The sequence below is a fragment of the Cynocephalus volans genome, chromosome 8, assembly GCF_027409185.1.
Source record: "Cynocephalus volans isolate mCynVol1 chromosome 8, mCynVol1.pri, whole genome shotgun sequence".
NCBI lineage: Eukaryota > Metazoa > Chordata > Mammalia > Dermoptera > Cynocephalidae > Cynocephalus > Cynocephalus volans.
The window spans coordinates 117484438-117503621 of record NC_084467.1 but is presented as its reverse complement, the minus strand read 5'-3'; the positions used below and the strand labels follow the sequence as shown (position 1 = coordinate 117503621).

The 19184-nt window shown below is 38.9% G+C and overlaps 1 protein-coding gene across 1 annotated transcript; it reads right to left on the bottom strand.

Moving 5' to 3' along the window:
- Positions 1-276: 276 nt before the first annotated feature.
- Positions 277-1206, bottom strand: LOC134383384 (putative olfactory receptor 10J6). Its single transcript, XM_063104355.1, has one exon. The coding sequence runs from the start codon at positions 1204-1206 to the stop codon at positions 277-279; it is 930 nt and encodes a 309-aa protein (XP_062960425.1).
- Between the last annotated feature and the right edge of the window lie 17978 nt (positions 1207-19184).

Here is a 19184-nt window from a genome sequence, read left to right as displayed (position 1 = left end):
AAGAAGTCCTTTGCTCCATCTCAGAAATTTGGATATGCTTTCTTAAAGATCAAGTTCGTCCTCTTGGACCTCTCACATACCGAGTTGAAAATGCCTGGACAAAACTTTGAACTATAAGGAGACAAAAACTTAGATTTTGTAATAAAGGTGCTGAAGCAAGATGTGCACATCCCTTTGCAGAACAGATTGCACAGGACAGAACTGTGAGGTTGTTTAATACAATGAGGACACACATTACTTAGGGATAAATGTCTCTTTATAAAGAAGGTCAATGTATTAAGAAATGTGTCTGCCCACAGCTCTGCGTAGGGCATCTTTGACCTCCTTGTTCCTTAGGCTGTAAACCACAGGGTTCAGCAGGGGAGTGATGATGGTGTAGGTAACTGAGAGAAGGAGATCTTGTTCTGCAGAATTTGCTGACTTGGGCTTGAGGTAGGCAATGGAGGCACTGCCATAGTGGACAATGACCACAGTGAGGTGGGAGGCACAGGTGGCAAAGGCCTTCTTCCGGCCTTCGGCTGAGGCAATCTTGAGGATAGTGGAGATGATGAGGACATAGGAGATGAAGACCACACTCATGGAGACCAGGATTACAAATGAACTGACAGCAAAATTAATTATTTCATTGAGAGTGGTATCAATACAGGAGAGTTTCATGACAGGGAGAATGTCACAGAAGAAATGACCAATCACCCTGTGACAAAAGGGTAAGGTAAATATCGATGCCACCTGTATAGCTGCCAGGGCCAGGCCAATGCCAAAGGCTCCACACATCAGCTGGACACGCATCCTCTTGCTCATGATGACTGTGTATCTTAAGGGGTTGCAGATGGCCACATAGCGGTCATACCCCATCACTGCAAGCAAAAAGCAGTTGTTGATGGCCAACGTAACAAAGAAGAACAATTGGGTGGTACAAGCTGCTAGAGTGATCGGCTGGTTCTGGGCTATGAGGCCGGAGAGCATGTGCGGAATGATGACCAGTGTATACAACATCTCTGAACTAGCCAGCATGCTCAGGAAGAAGTACATGGGGGTGTGGAGGTGATGGTCAATGCAGATGATGGTGACAATGATGACATTGCCAGCCAGGGTTAATGTATACAGGATGAGAAAAACCACAAAGAGGGTGGTCCGGTGTTCATGGAAGCTGGAGAACCCCAGGAAAACAAACTCTGTCACCTCTGTGAGGTTCTTCCTCTGCATTATTCAATTGCAGTGTCTGAAAACAGGGAAGGGAGTCAACATGGAGAAATTCCCATCATGACATGGATTCTAGAACTGGGACAGAGAAATAGTTATAGTGAACACATACACACAAAAGAGTCAATTTCTTTCTCTATAATCAGGATTGCTAGATTGTGTCAGGTAGCTCCTTCACTCCTTTTCTGTTTTTCTTGTCTCCTTAATCTTCCCTTAAGCTTCTGCCTAGGAATCACCAATATGTGAGACCACTGCACATATCTTTTTGAAATATCATCATGAATATGTTGTTTTTGTAGAGGATGGATGGAAGTCTTTCTCCTTTTTGATATGCATGTCACAGGGGTCCTGTCCCATGCCATCCCAGCTTTGCCCCTCTTTCTCTCCTAGGTTAAGTGCAAGCTGGGACAACAAACTGGGGGTGAGAGAGTTAGACTTACCGAGTTAGAGTCATTGGCAAATAGCCCCCACTTAAGAAAAATTTCTGGTAACAGTATACAGTATAAGGAGCAGAATTAGTGTCAGTGAGAGTTGATCTTCAGGAACACTTCTATAGAAGTGAAAATGAAGAAAACATAGGAGAAACACTTCAGGAAATAGGACTGGGCACAGACTTCATGAATACGACCCCAAAAGCACGGGCAACCTAAGGAAAAATAAACAAATGGGATTATATCAAACTAAAGAGCTTCTGCACAGCAAAAGAAACAATTAACAGAGTTAAAAGACAACCAACAGAGTGGGAGAAAATATTTGCAAAATATATATCTGACAAAGGATTAATATCCAGAATATATAAGGAACTCAAACAACTTTACAAGAAGAAAACAAGCAACCCAATTAAAAAATGGGCAAAAGAGCTAAGTAGGCATTTCTCTAAGGAAGATATACAAATGGCCAACAGACATATGAAAAAATGCTCAACATCACTCAGCATCCGGGAAATGCAAATCAAAACCACATTGAGATACCATCTAACCCCAGTTAGGATGGCTAAAATCCAAAAGACTCTGAACGATAAATGCTGGCGAGGCTGCGGAGAAAAAGGAACTCTCATACATTGTTGGTGGGACTGCAAAATGGTGCAGCCTCTATGGAAAATGGTATGGAGGTTCCTCAAACAATTGCAGATAGATCTACCATACGACCCAGCTGTCCCACTGTTGGGAATATACCCAGAGGAATGGAAATCATCAAGTCGAAGGTATACCTGTTCCCCAATGTTCATCGCAGCACTCTTTACAATAGCCAAGAGTTGGAACCAGCCCAAATGTCCATCATCAGATGAGTGGATACGGAAAATGTGGTACATCTACACAATGGAATACTACTCAGCTATAAAAACGAATGAAATACTGCCATTTGCAACAACATGGAGTGGACCTTGAGAGAATTATATTAAGTGAAACAAGTCAGGCACAGAAAGAGAAATACCACATGTTCTCACTTATTGGTGGGAGCTAAAAATTAATATATAAATTCACACACACACACACACACACACACACACACACACACACACAAACCGGGGGGGGGGGGAAGAAGATATAACAACCACAATTATTTGAAGTTCATACGACAAGCAAACAGAAAGGACATTGTTGGGGGGAGGGGGGAGGGAGAAGGGAGGGAGGTTTTGGTGATGGGGAGCAATAATCAGCCACAATGTATATCGACAAAAAAAAAAAAAAAAAAAGAAATGAAAATGAGGTGTTCCAGGCCCAGCCTAAACAGTCTAGGTGAGTTAAACCACTGACAAAATTGCTTTGTTGTAAAGGCATTAACAAGAATTTGAGGGTTTAGGGGCAGGTAAACTAGGGAGGGAAGGAGTAGTTATTGGAAAAAAGAGAAGAGGACCAGAAATGCAACAGAAGTTTGGACCTTATATAAAAGAAATTTATTATTTCTTTGATTAGTCAATTTCTTTTTTTGGTAGAGAAAATTTTAAGAACGAAGAGGTCTAATATTTGATTTGAAATTATTTGCTAAACCATATTGTGATGTAAACTGCCTCAAGAACTTCAAGCCTTCACTTAAAGCTGCCATACACAAGGGTACTTCAAAAAGTTTGTGAAAAAATAGAATCAAATAGTTATCTTTTTGTGAACTTTTGTTGAACCCCTCATATATAATTTTCAATTAATGGTATTTGGAAAGTGAAAAGAATGTTCAATCTAATCTGTTCAGTCTAGTTCATTGGGTGATGGCACAGTGCAGAAAAAAGGCACCGTGTGTACAGGGTAAAATCCAGAAGGAGGAAGACTCCCTGCTGGTAATGACTGGAAGAAACACAAGGCCCTCTCCCACTCTGCCTCCCCCTTGCAGGCACACGCAATATTTCCTAGAACTTTGGTGAGGGACCCTGGGATTGCTACCATGTGTCAAATGTGGTTTGGACCATTTTACTTAAAGAACAAGATAATACCATCCCACTGGAGGATTTTGGCACATTTGGGGAACTGCCACTGGGAATCTAGGAAACATTCTAGATTCCTAGGAATCTAGAAAATACAATTTAGGAAACATTGTGTGTGTTCTGAACAATACTCCATCATGGAAAATAGAAGGCAAAAGTTTCAAATAGAAATGAGTGTGACACTAGTAATTAAAGTAACTTACCTTAAAAGACCACTGAGATACCAAGTGGATAAGCAAGGATTAAAGAGAGTATAATGAAAGTCTAAGCAGCTTTTTAGAAATGATGGGGTAGAGTTGTAGAGCTGTCATATATAAACTTAAGTCAATTGAAATTAAAGAAAATTAAAAATTCAGTTTATCAGGCACACTAGGTACATTTCAAGTGCTAAAAATCTATGCCTGACTATTGGCTTCCATATTGGACAGCACAGTTATCAAACCATTCTTTCATCGGTGAAAATTCTGTTGGACTGTGCTGTTACAGTGTGTTACCACGGACAGACGTGTGAAGTACTTTAAATAACAAAAAATGCTATTTAAAGAACAGTAATATAGTCTGCTGCCATATGGTTAAGAATATTTGTGTGTGTGTGTGTGTGTGTGTGTGTGTGCGTGTGTGTGAATGCTCATAAATATTTGTACATGTGGGAAAAATGGTCTGAAAGAATATGTACCTGATATTATTATGGGTTAATATCACAACTGTTATGTTGTGGTGGGCATGAGATTGTAGGGAACTTTGACTTTTTACACTGCCATATTTACAATGATATATGAGTCTTATTTTAAAATATTTTAATTTTGACCATAAAAGTATGGCTTACAGATAGTTTGGAGAAGTCAAGAAAGATGACAACTGAGAACAGATTAGATTGAACAAGAAGGAGGCCACTGATGACCTTCCTGGTCAGTTTCAGTAAGTCTTGGGCTGGAAAGCCTGATTACATGGAATAAACAGAGGAATTTTGTTATTATGTCAGATGAGAACAGCAGCCTTCACAAGTCTTTTTCCTTTCCCATGAGACTATTGCAATGACTGACGAAGTACTCTTAAAGAGATGCTGAGCCCGGAAAACTCTAGACATATGTAGAATATGGAAAAGGAAGAAAGTACAAAACTGAATTGAATCAGGAGAAAAAAAAATTCTTGGTATCATTAATTTAGTTGCTGGAAAGTGCAGCTTTCACCCCAACTCAGCCACCAATTTGTTGTAAATATGTTTTATGTAAATACGAATTTACTTTCTTTGAATAAGTTATAGAGGTGTGGACAGGATGGCTAATGACCCACTAGATGCAAGGAAAATGGGCCAGGCACATAAGCCCAGGAAAAAAAGGGAAAAGAAGGAAGTTTATTGCCTATGGTACATATTTGGATTAAATAGGCAATGGAAGAACACCCAAGGACAGGCCATTTTTAAACTTAAGGGAAAAAAAACTCGAAAAGGAAAGTCAGATCAAGACACGTGTGAGCAAGAACCGCCCCTTCAAACCAGTGCGTTCTTTCCACGTTGTCTGCTATTTATTCAGAGGCAAGGCGTGTGGCGTGCGAGGGAACGGTAGGGCACCGCCATTAGGGGGCGCTATCATTTCTCCTGCCGGAGGAACTCCGCTGCAGGGGAAAGCGCAACGCTCTTTTTAACCCAAACAAATAGGCAAATGAAAGATCTCTGCAGTAATTGGGATTTGTCCTCCAGAGAGCACACTTTAGTGGCTGCCTACACTTTCTAGAGTAGGTGTCATCCGCTCACTCCGATTTTTCCTAGTATTCTTCCCTACCACGTCACTCTCCTTGAGAGGAGTTCTATGTTACATATCGGGGGTGTCGTAGAGTCCCTTACGGATTAAGGGCAATTTCCTGGTTGTTTTTTAACCCGTCTCTTTCTGAGGTGCAGAAGCAATCTAAAATTGTTACTGTGGAGGAATTTATGGCTCATATGTTCCATACAGGGCTGTTAGTGTCCCTGGAAGTGAGGGAGGCCCCGGTGAAAGAGACGGGAAAGTATGGGATGCGGGAGTAAAGCACCTCGTTAGGCCTTCTTGGTCTTCCTACAGTCTCACACAGAAGAAATCCGCTAGCAATGAGCACCCGTGCTGGCCTTGGGAAGGGAGAAGAGGTCACGGAACTCTGTGGAGTGGCTGGGTGGGTCCCACCAGTGGAGGCTGGCTGGGGCGAGTCCTCAGCCGTCAGAATCAGAACACGTGCCGACGAATTTAAGGACTCTTTTTAGCTCCTATCCCCTCCTTTTTTTCTACTGCTTGCTCTTTTGAGTCTCTGCACAGCCAGAAGTGACTGCAGCTGAGCACAGTAGCAGCAGCCCTTTTTCCACCCAAATCCTGTCCCTGTCTGTGGCTGAACCCTAAGGGTGTTTCTGTGTAAGAAATACACCAGTAGATAATCTCAAAAGCATGGTATAGAACAGAAAGGAGCTTTCAAAATGATTTATATATTCCAGAAGGATGGAAACCCTGTGGGAGAGTAAAAATACCGAAATGTACTCATGCATCAAAATCTTAGTCATGAAACCAATATTTCTACTAGAGGAAAAATAAAGTGGAGGGGAAAGTACAATTTGAGAGTGTAAAGAAAATACCATTTTCAAAGGAAAGAAATTATTACAGAAACCATGGATACTCAAAAATATTTCAATCTTTATAAGCAAAATTTGTGCCTAGAAACAATCTGTATTTTAAAAAATTACAATATGCAAGGTAGGCTAAGCCTCTAATTATATTTTGTGTGGAAAGGAATTGCACAGTTAGAAAAGTAATAATGGTGCCTTTTTGCCAACATTTACTTCCCTTTCCTTTCCTTTTAAAATAAGATAGATATAAGGAGCCAGGGATGGCGGTGTCAACTTCTTAAGAAACTGATGATATCATGAACTATTTGAATAAACAAGAGAATGATGACTTTTCTTTGGAACAGAAGCCTCTTCAGACCCCAAAGAGCTCATCCACTTTCTTGAGTCTGTGGAATCTGTCTGATTTTAGGTCATACCAGGCAATTGTGACTTATTTACGAAAGATCATTGCAATTCCAGGAAATTTGGTTGTTGTTGTTGTTGTTGTTATTATTATTATTTATTTTTATTTCTTTTTAGCAAAAGGAAATAGCAGAACTTGGTGTCTTTCAAAGCTCAGCCTTATTAAGTTCTAGATCACCCTTATTGGATTACTAGATCACTTACATTTCAGTGGTTTCATTGGACACTTGCCGAAGCCCAAGAAGGTAACATTGACACTGAGCTCCTCTGGCCCTGTTGACTTTGCTTTTAGAAGAGCTGCCCCCTTACACTCTGTGATTAGGAAAGGACTCTCAGAGGAGAAGTTCTGCTGCCTAGTTCTTATCTCCTGGGTTAATTTGCCAGGAGACTTACTGTGCATCCCCTGGGTCTGCATGGAGTCAGAATCCAGAAATGAGCCAGGAAATCTTGTTACAAGTGTTTCCCAGGAGGAATACTGGCAAGCTTTGGTCTCACATTGCCTGCTACTTACTTTTCTTTCAGGGAAAAATAGTTCAGATCAGTTGAAGACATGGTGAATGTCACATGGTACCATCTTTTGTTCTTTTGAATTCTTGTTTGTGTTTTTTCCTTGGTTAGTTACTATCAGTGAAAATGCTTCAGTATAAAAGTTAAATGTGGTGCTCTCTGTGAATATAGAAAAAGCTTACTACTAAAGCTTACTCATTTTTACTACCAGGGGACCTGCACAGGTTTGGTTAGGTAAGAATTAGGTTTGGGGGCAGGGATCGAAAATGAAGAATGAATATTTCTTTTTATTTGGAGGAATATACCAAGAAATTAAGGCAGGTGATTGAAGTTTTAATGGTCATTCTCATCCTCATTATTGTCATAGTTATTAATTACTGAGCACTCACCGTGTGCCAAATCATGTCCTGAGTAGGTGCTTTGCATGTATTGTCACATCTAATCTTCACAAGAACCTCATGGGGCTACAATGAGAAGGTGCTATAGCAGCTAGAGCTCGAGGTGAAGTGTTTTGTATTTGCCTTTGACTTCTCACTCCAGACACAGCAATATGAACCCCTCACAGACTATGAGCCTCAGTGCAATGTATCAATAACATTAGATTAGCTTTGCTTCTGGATCCCGTGATTGTATGTGACATGATGCATATGCCTTTACTAGTGCTCAAACTGGACGGCGGTGCCTCTAGGCATCTCCCATGTTGAACTCATAGAAGAATGCCGTAGCCAGACAAAAACTAAATGGAAACTTATGGAATACAAATGGAGTTTAGTTTATAATTTAATCAGCTATTTAGTCCTGTCAAGGTAAGGATTAAAGGTGACTCAGATACTGTTTCAAAGTTTCACTTTCCCTTCTATTCTTTTTTTCCTTAATAATTTTAACATTTACTGATGTATATTTGTGGGGTATGGTATGTTTCTGTACATGCATATATCACACAATGATTCACTTAGGGCAGACAGCATAGTTTTTTTACCCATTAATCCAACACTTCTCCTCCCCCTTCCCTGACCCCCCAGTTTCCCTTCCTGTCCTCCAAGCCTCTGGTAATCATTATTCTACTGTCTAATTGTATTAGAACCCCCCCCTTTTTTTTTTTTTTTTTTTTTTTTTTTTTAGATTTCACATATACGAGTGAAGTCATGCAGTACTTGTCTTTCTGTGCCTGTCTTACTTCACTTAATATAATGATTTCCAGTTCCACTGGTGTGGCTACAAATGATAAAATTTCATTTTTTTAATAGCTGAATAGTATTCCATTGCGTATATATACCACAGTTTTTTTTAGTCCATTCATCTGTTGATCAGCAGTTAGGTTGATTCCATCTATTAACTATTGTCAATAGTATTGCAGTGAACATGGGAGTGCAAGTGTCCTTTTGATATATTGATTTCATTTCCTTTGGGTGTATACTCAGCAATGGGATATTTGGGATGTAAGATAGTTATACTTTTAGCTCTCTGAGGAAATTGCACACTGTTTTTCACAGTGGCTGTACCAGTTTATGTTCCCACCAACAATGTAGTGGAGTTCCTTTTTCTCAGCATCCTCGCCAGCTTTTGTTATTTTCTATCTTGTTGATAATATCCAGTCTAACTGAAGTGAGATAATACCTCACAGTGGTTTTAATTTTCATTTCTCTGATGATTAGTGATGTTGAACAATTTTTAATGTGCTTGTACAAGTTGTTTTGTGTCTGTTCAGGTTCTTTGCCCTTGCCCATTTTTTGATTTTTTCTTTCTTTCTTTTTTTTTTTTTTTTTTTGCTGTTGAGGTGTTTGAGTTCCTTATGTATTCTGGATATTAGCCCCTTGTCTAATATGTAGTTTGCAAACACTTTCTCCCATTCTTTTTTTTTTTTTTTTTCTTTTTGACTGGTAAGGGGATCGCTACCCTCGGCACAGTGTGGTCTGCACCACGTTCAGCCAGTGAGTGCACCAGCCATCCACATATGGGATCTGAATCTGCAGCCTGGGCGCTACCAGCACTGCACTCTCCCGAGTGAGCAACGGGGCCGGACCCCCCGCCCCCTTTTTCTTAAGACTGCATATGAGATGACTATTTATTGCATGCAAGTGATTTTATATATATATATTTTTATATATATATTTAGTAAAATAAACATTTTATATTCCTTTAAGACTGAAAAGACAGCCTTGTGGCAAAGTGTGAATTGGAAAGAAACTTATCAGTGGAGGCATTTGCTGGAATCTGAATAATTAGAGAAACTTGCAAAGACTTCCAAAGACTTGTAGTATTGTCAGCTTGTTCATCTCAGATAACTCTTTCCAAGATAGTTCATGTCTGATCTAAATACATTCAGATTAATAAGATTTATAGTACTCTTTAACAAAATACATTTGAACATGATTTATACTGAAACATTAATTTATACAATAAAACATTAATTTACAATTTTGGAAGACTACAAGTAGAGAATCATATAATAAAAGTATCTCATCATTGTGCTCTCTAATACTTGGTCAAAGTATACTATTTTTCTAAATTTAAAGACAGTATATCTAGGCTGCCAGTCAGGATGGTGGAATAGATGGTCCCTAGTGTGACTCTTTCCCACAAATCAACCAATTTACAACTATTAGAAAGCAATGACAGCCAAGCTGAGGCCGCTAGAGCTCAGGTGAAGAGGAGGAGAGACCTATGGAATTCATGAAGGCAGGAGAAGCCACGATTAGAGAAAGAAAGGATCACTCCCACCATTTTGAGCCCCAGCTGCTTCAAGGTTAGAGCTGGTTAGCACACAGAGCAAGAATTGGCAAAAGCTGCAGCTATGCCCATCATATGAAATTGCTTGGAGGTGGCAGAGAAGAAGAGGGCTTTGGTGGCCCCCAGCAAGACCACTAACAAGGTTCCTGTGGACCCACATAGGAGCGAGGAGCCACAGGCAACTGAAAAAAGGAGCCACTCAGAGGCTGGTGAGTCATTGCAATGGATCAGAGCACAGCCCGTCCCATGGGAAGTGTTTGGAGTGCAGGTGGTGGGGGAGACGGGCCCACCGGGGGAACACTGGGGTACAGCATGGACAGCTGATCTGCCCTCCATTCAGCACAGGACCACTCAGTGGAGACTGGTTGGGAATATAGAACTGCAGGGGGTGCAGTTTGCTGAAAAGACTCAGGCCCAGACCAGAGTTTCCCCACAGCCAAGGTGTACTGAACTTCACGAGACCCAGAAGTACATACAAGGTTGAAAATTAAAAACTGAGCTACACAAAAAGCCTTCCCCAGGGAATCAGCATTAATGAAGCAATTTAGCTCAACCACAGAGATCAAGTGCTGGTCCCCACAGGAAGTTCTCCCATTTTAGAAGCAAGCAAAGGACAATAAATTAGTTCCAGTACAGCTTTTAAGTGTTGGGAACAGTGAGTAATCCAACACAGAACTGAAAGAAAAAACAAAACACCCACAGATCAGAGACAAAGTTTGATTTTAACTGGTAAAGGTTAAACACCACCAAAAACATCTATAAGACCTAGAAGGACTGGAAGCCCCCTGGGCTCCCAAGCCAAGGAGCAGGGAGGGCTTGGGGCCTCAGCCACACCCGCCCCCAACACCCACAACCAGCCCAGTGATGACCACCGAGCTGCCACAGGAAATGCCCCAGACTCCCATGTTGGGGTGATGGAGGGTCAAGGGCTTCAGCCACACCACCCTGACATCTGCATCCAACCCTGTAATGACCAAGCCACCACTGGAAGCCTCCTAGTCCCCCTTACTGAAATGAGGGGAGTGCCATGGGCCTCAATCACACTCCCCCTCCTTCCTCCTGTTCCCACCCTGTTTCCCTCCCCCTTCCGTTCTTCCCCTCCCTGCCAACTGCTCTGCAACAGCATCTTAGAATGAGGTATGGAGCTGGGGAAGCCAAACCCAGGCACAACTAGGCAAGCTCCTGCCACCACCCTAGGGCCCCACTGGGGTCCTGAGGTATGGAGTCAGGGGAAGCTGAACCCAGCCACAGCCAGGTAAAGAGCACAACCAGATAAAGAGCACTACCATTTCCATGCAGGTAGCCCACCACAGCCACCACAATTGCCACGATTGCTGCAAAAGTGGCTAGTCTCTATAGCAGCAGCCACAGCCTCTGTGCAGATTGCACGCCAGACTCTCAACTGCATTGACACAAGGAGAGGCACCAGTAGAGACCAAAAAAAAAAAAAAAAAAAAAAAAAAAAAAAGGGGGATAGTTTCTCTTCACAACGCACACTGTTGAGTAATAGAAGAAGCATCTGATTTATGATATAATGGGGAGGACTTGATTACACCCGTCTCAGTATTGGACAGATAATCTAGACAACAAACTAACAGAGGAACAGTTAATCTGTCAGATAGAACAAATCTATGGTTATTAGAGGTGGGAGGGGGAGAGGAAGAAGGGAGATTCCATAAGGAGCATAAAGAATAAGTATGATTGTAACAATTAATATGCTGATAAAAAGTAAATTTTAAAAATAGACAGCATATCATTTTTTCTTATTATTCTTTAAATTTATTTTTTCAATTGAAAAATAATTATTTATACACATTTTGGGGTACAGAGTTGACTATCAGTATTTGTGTACAGTAAGTAATGTTCAAATAAATATTATTAGCATGTTTGTCATTACATATTGTGATTATTCTTTGCGCTCCTTACCCAGTTACTTTCTAACCTCCCTTCCCCTCCCCCTTTCCTACCTCTAGTAACCATAGGTCTATTCTTTCCTTTTGAAAGTTCAACATTTTATTGTGATCTTTCCCTTCCTTCCTTCCTTCCTTCCTTCCTTCCTTCCTTCCTTCCTTCCTTCCTTCCTTCCTTCCTTCCTTCCTTCCTTCCTTCCTTCCTTCCTTCCTTCCTTCCTTCCTTCCTTCCTCTCCCACTTATGAGGGAGAACATGTGGTATTTCTCTTTCTGTGCCTGGCTTATTTCACTTAACATAATTTTCTCCAAGCTCATCCATGTTGCTGTGAATGGCAGAATTTTATTCTTTTTTATGGCTGAATAGTATTCCATTGTGCATACATAGTGCATTTTCCTTATCTAGTTATCCGTTGCTGAACATTTAAGTTGGCTCCTTATCTTGGCTTTTGTAAATAGAACTATGAAGAACAATAGGAGTGCAGGTGTCCCTTTGACATGATGATTTCCATTCCTTTGGGTATATACCCAGAAGTGGGATTTCTAAATTGTGTGGTTGTCCTATCGTAGTTGTTTGAGAAAACTCCATAATGTTTTCTATAAAGTAAGTACTAATTAACAGCCCCACCGACAGTGTAGAAGAGTTCCCTTTCTCTACAGTCTCACCAGCATTTGTTATTCTCCTTCTTTTTGATTATAGCCAGTCTAACTGGGGTGAGATGATATCTCAATGTGGTTTTGATTTGAAAAATGTCTATTCAGCTCCTTTGCCCTTTTTTCAACTGGATTATTTGTAGTTTTTTATTTTTATTTATTTATTTTTTTTACTGGGAAGTTGTTTGAGTTCCTTGTATATTCTGGATATCAATCCTTTGTCAGATGTTTAGTTTGCAAATATTTTCTCCAACTCTGTACATTGTCTTTTTGTTTTGTTAATTGTTTCATTTGATGTTCAGAAGCTTTTGAGTTTGCTATAATTCCATTTGTTTATTTTTTTCTCTTTTTGCTTGTGCTTTTGGGTCTTATTCATAGAGTCTTTACCCAGTCTTATATCCTGAAGAGTTTTCACTATATTTTCAGCTAGGACTTTCATAGTTTCAGGTCTTATACTTAAGTCTTTAATCCATTTTGAGTTGATTTGGGTATATGGCAAGAGGTATGGGTCTAATTACATTCTTCCACCTAGATATCCAGGTCTCCCAGCACCATTTACTGAAGAGGATGTCTTTTCTCCAGTGTATGTTCTTGGCACCTTTGTTGAAGATCAGTTGGCTGTAAGTACCTTGCTTTATTTCTGGGTTCTCTATTCTGTTCCATTGGTCTGAACATCTGTTTTTATGCCAGTACCATGGTGTTTTTGCTAATGTAGCTTTGTAGTATAGTTTGAAGTAAGGTAGTGTAATGCTTTTGGATTTATTTTTCTTGCTCAGGATTGCTTCAGCTATTTAGCATCTTTTGCTGTTCTGTATGAATTTTAGGATTGTTTTTCTATTTCTGTGAAGAATGTCATTGGTATTTTGACAGGGATTGCATTGAATCTGTAGATAGCTTTGGGTAGATGGACATTTTCACAGTGTTAATTCTTCCAATCCATGAACATGAAATGTCTTTCCATCTTTTGGTGTTCTCTTTAATTTCTTTTAGCAGTGTTTTGTAGTTCTCATTGTAGAGATATTTCACCTCCTTGGTTAAATTTATTCCTAGATATTTTATTCTTTTGTTAGCTATTGTAAATGGGATTGCTTTCTTGATTTCTTTTTCTGTTTGTTCATTGTTGGTGTATAAGAATGCTATGATTTTTTTTGTATTGATTTTGTATCCTGCAACTTTTCTGAATTTGTTCACAAGCTCTAGGAATTTTTTGGTAGTGGTTATGGGTTTTTCTATATATAGGATAATGTCATCTGTGAACAGGGACAATTTGACTTTGTCTTTTCCAATTTGGATGTCCTTTATTTCTTTCTCTTGCCTGATGCTTTCTGGCTAATACTTCCAATACTAAGTTGTATTGAAGTGGTGAGAGTGGGCTTACTTGTTTTGTTCCTGTTCTTAAAGGAAAAGCTTTCAATTTTTCATTCTTCAAGGCAATATTGACAGTGGGTCTGTCATATATGGCTTTTATTGTGTTGAGATACTTTTCTTCCATATGTAATTTATTGAGTCTTTATCATGAATGGATGCTGAATTTTGTCAATTGCTTTTCCTTCATCTATTGAGATAATTGTACACTTTTATCCTTGATTTTGTTGATGTGATGTGTCACATTTATTGATTTGTTTATATTGAACCATACTTGCATTCCTGGGATGAATCCCACTTGACCATGTTGTATAATCTTTTTGATAAATTGTTGTATTCTGTTTGCTAATATCTTGATGATTTTCACACCTATATTCATCAAGGATATTGGCCTATAGCTTTCTTTTTTTATTGTGTCTTTGTCTGGTTTGGGTATCAGGACGATGCGGGCCTCACAGAATGAATTTGGGAGAATGGACTCTGTTTCAATTTTTTGGAATATTTTGAAAAGGATTGGTGTTAATTCTTCTTTAAAGGTTTGGTGGAATTCAGCAGTGAAGCCATCTGGTCCTGGGCTTTTCTTTGCTGGGAGATTGCTGATTTCTGCATCAATCTCAGTGCTTATTATTGGTCTGTTCAGGTCTTGTATTTCTTCTTCATTCGGTCTTGGTGATTTTTATCTGTCTAGAAATTTATCTATTTCCTCCAGGTTTTCAAAATTATTGGTGTATTGTTGTTCCTAATAGTCTCTGATGTTTCTTTGTATTTTTGTGGTATTGGTTGTAATGTCTTTTTCATTTCTGACTTTTGTTATTTGGGTCTTCTCTTTTTTTTTTTTAGTTAGTCTGGCCAATGACTTGTCAATTTTTTTATACTCAAAAAAACAACTTTTTGTTTCCTTGCTTTTCTTGTGCCATTCTTTTGGTCTCTATTTCATTTAGTTCTGCTCTGATCTTAATTATTTTTTTCTATCTGCTAGTTTCAGGGTTAGATTGTTCTTGTTTTTCTAGTTCTTTGAGATTTAACATTAAGTTGTTGAAAGTATTTCTGTTCTTTTGTTGTAAGCACTTATTGCAATAAACTTTCCTCTTAGTAGTGTTTTTGCAGTATCCCATAGGTTTTGGTAAGTTTTTCTTGTGTTTTCTTTCATTTCAAGGAATTTTGATTTCCTGCTTTATCTCTTCTTTGACCCACTGGTCATTCAGGAGCATGTTGCTTAATTTCCATGAGTTTGTATAGTTTTCATAGTTGTGATGGTCGCTAATTTTGAATTGTATTCCATTGTGGTCTGAAAATATACTTATGATTTCAATCTTTTAAAATTTGTTGAGACTTAATATGTGACCTAACATGTGGTCTATCCTGGAGAATGATACATGTGCTGATGAGAAAAATGAATATTCTGTGGTTGTTGGATGAAATGTTTTGTATATTTCTGTCAATTCCATTTTGTCTAAGGTGCTGTTTAAATCCAATATTTCTCTACTGGTTCTTTGTCTAGATGATCTGTCTAATGCTGAGGGTGGCATCTTAAAGTCCCCAACTATTACTGTGCTGGGGTCTATCCTTCCACTTAGGTCTAATAACAGTTGCTTTACATATCAGGGTGGTCTGATGTTGGGAGCATATATGTCTATGTTTGTTATATCTTCTCTGTTTATAGTTCTTGGTTTGAAGTCAATTTTATCTGATATAAGTATGACAACTCCTGCTCATTTTTGGTTTCCATTTGGATGGAATTTCTGTCTCCCTCCCTTCACTATCAGTCTATGTGTGTCTTTATTGGTGAACATTTTCTCCCATTCTGTAGGTTGTTTCTTCACTGTGTTGATTGTGTCCCTTGCTGTGAACAGGCTTTTCAGTTTGGTGTATTCCCATTTGTCTATTTTTGCTTTATTTTCCTGTGCCTTTGTGGTCTTGTCCTAAAAAGCTCTGCCTACTCTCATTTCATGTAGCATTTCTCCTGTGTTTTCTTCCAGTAGTTTCATAGTTTCATGTTTTAAATTTATGTCTTTAATCCATTTTGAGTTGATTTTTGTGTATGATGAGAGATACTTTCTAGTTTCTAGATACGTCTAGTTTCATTAACTAGACTAGTATTGTTTGAATGATCTTGGGCACTTATTATTTCTAAACAATAGAAAGTCCCATGAATACTTGAAAAAGTTTCCATACTGCTTTCCAAATGCGACTACACGTTGTTGCTCTCTAGTGCACAAAAAATCCAATATCTTTTTCATTCTCATCCTAATTCAATTCTGAGCCAAGGCATATCCCAAACTAAAAGAGACTTCATTGCTTTAACCTCAGACCTCCAGCCAAGGCCTCCCATATAAAATTCGCAGAGAACTAACTGCAAGCCGTGTCATCCGGGAAAATCCTTTATGGACTTCTTCGGTAAAAACAGTCTTGAAGCCATGTGGCTAAATACTCCTACTTGTTTTTCTGTGGTCACACACATAAGAATCAGATCCTTTTTTGTGCAAGATGGGGGCTCATAGATTGTTTTCCTTATTTGAGATGACTCCTGGGGTTAGCCACTCATTGCACATTTTGTATACTACTTGTTGCCTAGGTTCTACCAGCCTTACTGACAAGTATGGAATATGGCAATTATCAAGTTCAAACTGAGTTATCAAATTATCACATCACTACTCAAACATGTTCTTGGTTTAACATGACTTCCAAGTGCTTCCATTTTTTTTATGGATTCTGAATCACTCAAGTTGTTTTCTCTGCGACTTTTGCTGCTTTCCTCATTGTGGTAATCACTGTATTTGAGAAAAATGCCCAAAGCATGTTACCAAAATCTCATCTCTATTTTAAATGATATTAAAATGGAACTCCCCTTTCTTCAGCTTTGTATGAGCCATCAATATAATAGATATTAGATAATAAAAATAGTATATGCAGATTCACTCATTTGAAGAATTTATGAAGAAAATGATTAAGAACCAACTCTATGACTCCTGTATCTCTTGAGCAGGACAAAGTGTACAGAGTAGAGAAGATGTGGGAACAGGAAATAACTTCTCCAAAGAACATTTTTAGAGAGAACTGTTGCTTTGCTGTAGTTGATGCTTTGAGGGAGTACTAGGTTATGTTCCTGGTACCTTGAGAAGATGATCATTGGTCTTTCTACTTTTTTCACCTCAGGTCTAGTGAGTGGGTTCTATGGAATCACTCAGAAAGCTTGAAATGTGCTCCTTGCTATTGGGAGACTCAGAGGACTTGAGAAAGCAATAGCCACTGTAGAAGCAGGAACTATGCTATCTACCCTAAGTTAATCATTGGGCAGTATATGCATGTATTAAAACAACACATTGTACCCCACAAATATGTACCAGTAAATGTTAAAGATAAAACATTGTTGTCTTTATTAAGGTCATCCCAGACTCCTAGAATTTATAAGAACAAGGAATACATAAGTGTTTCTTTTGGACGAAGTGAAGGCCACATAGAAGAAAGAACTGACATGTAGTCATCTTGAATTCTGTCCTAAAGAGCCATCTCAAGGAGTAGAGGATTCCCAAGACCAAGAAACTAGACATGAACATTAGATCTTAAAAGATATGCAAGAAGTTGTTGCAAATGATCTCCAAGAGTAAATAATATCTGTAACTCAGGTGGAGTTGGAAGGGAGAGTAGGGTATCAACCTGATAGAAGAAAGCCTAAAGCTGTAAGGCATGGATTCCAACATGCCTGATTATTTTTAGAAGGAATCTAATTTAGATGACACATTATTAAAATATAAACTCCAAAAAAGGAAAACACCACAATTGTTTCACTCAATAATATGTTTTCAGTAGCCAGCATAGAGGAGGTACTCAGTAAGTAATGGATGATACCACTTGAAAGAACACTGGATTCATTTCTAAAATTGTTTCAGGTTCCTTGGCAGAAGGAGCCACTAAACTAAAACAGTCTACCATTGGGTGCCTACAAAATGACAGGGCAAACAACATGTTCATCTGTTCTTGGTGGAAATATCTGTGATACAAGAATAGACAGGTCTTTCTAGTACTTACAGTACAAGTTTGTGGAAAGATGGCTAATATTAAGAAACCATAAAGAAAGCATTAACTCATGAAGTAGGAATTGAAAACTAGTAATTCCTCATATTGCTAAAATCCCTGTCTAAATCAACTTGTTTGGAATTGTTTTTTCTTCATCAGCGATGAGATTGAAATATTCTTATGAAGCTCCCGCAGCTCCATTTAAGTTCCTCAGCTGATCTTCCCAGGTTCTATCTGCTCCTCTCTGCTCTGACCCCTTTGTTGCATTTTGAAATTCCCACATTCCATTTTTTTTCTTGTATCTGGTACCTGCCTTTTTGTCTATTTTGGGTGAAGACCTTATGAGTTTGAAGTCATCATTTTGGTTATCATTCTGGAGCTGTTATGGATGCTATCTTTCTGATTTCCTGTAGTTTCATGCTCTGTTTATTATATGTGAGCAAAACCTGTCTTATTTCCCACATACAGCCCAAATTTTCTCTATGGTCCTTGCTTCTCTGGGAAGGCAACTCATATCTGTTGGGGATTTACAGGCACTGTGTTCCATGCTTTTCATAATCATGAAAATAACAGCAATAATATCTGACAATTTTGCTGTGTTGTAATCAGGATGCCACTTGCTATGCTAAGAGTTATATACGAAATGTACGCAGAGAGGTAAGTAGGACAATATTTAAATTATATCCCGTAAGAAGTGGGGATCCATGGAAGGATTTTAAACAGGGATTCATGTGAGCAATATTTACAGTATAATATTTTCTTGATGACATCAAGGCGGCATTATGAAAGTTAAGTATTGTACCACTGGGAATTTTGAAGTATAAAGGCACATGAGTGATCTTAGTCTCCTATATATTTTTAGTTTTTACTCCTGCGTCTTCTAGTTCCCCCGCCCATCTCTTGCTGTCAGGTTCTTAACTATTGATTACTTATCTCATTATACTTGTCTCCCTGGCACAAGCTCAGGCCTCTCTTTGGTTGATTCGTAGCTAGAAAAATAAATGGAAAGATTTTGATTGCAATTCCAAACAAAATTTGAATTATTATTACAATGATTGTTAATAGCTTGTAAGTGTTGCCACCGCCCCGTTCATTAAGTGTGCTGGCTTTGTGATATATAGTTACTTAGGTCTCCCTCCCCACACTTTACAACCTGATTTTTCTGGACAATGAAACAACAATTATCAAATAAGTGGATGTAAGAGAAAGTATTTGGGACTATGACAAGCACTAAACAAATGCAGGTAACATAATACAGTATTTTTTTATTAGGCAGAAGTATAGATAGGAAATTCAAAGAAAAAAAATCTGCTGCTACAGAATCTAGTATTCAGTTGCTTCAAGCAGATCTCTTAGATGCTGGTCATTTTCAAGTGTTCTTGTTGATCCAAGACC

Coding starts and splice junctions, on each gene's coding strand:
- LOC134383384 (XM_063104355.1), bottom strand. CDS start 1,206: ATGCAGAGGAAGAACCTCACAGAGGTGACAGAGTTTGTTTTCCTGGGG.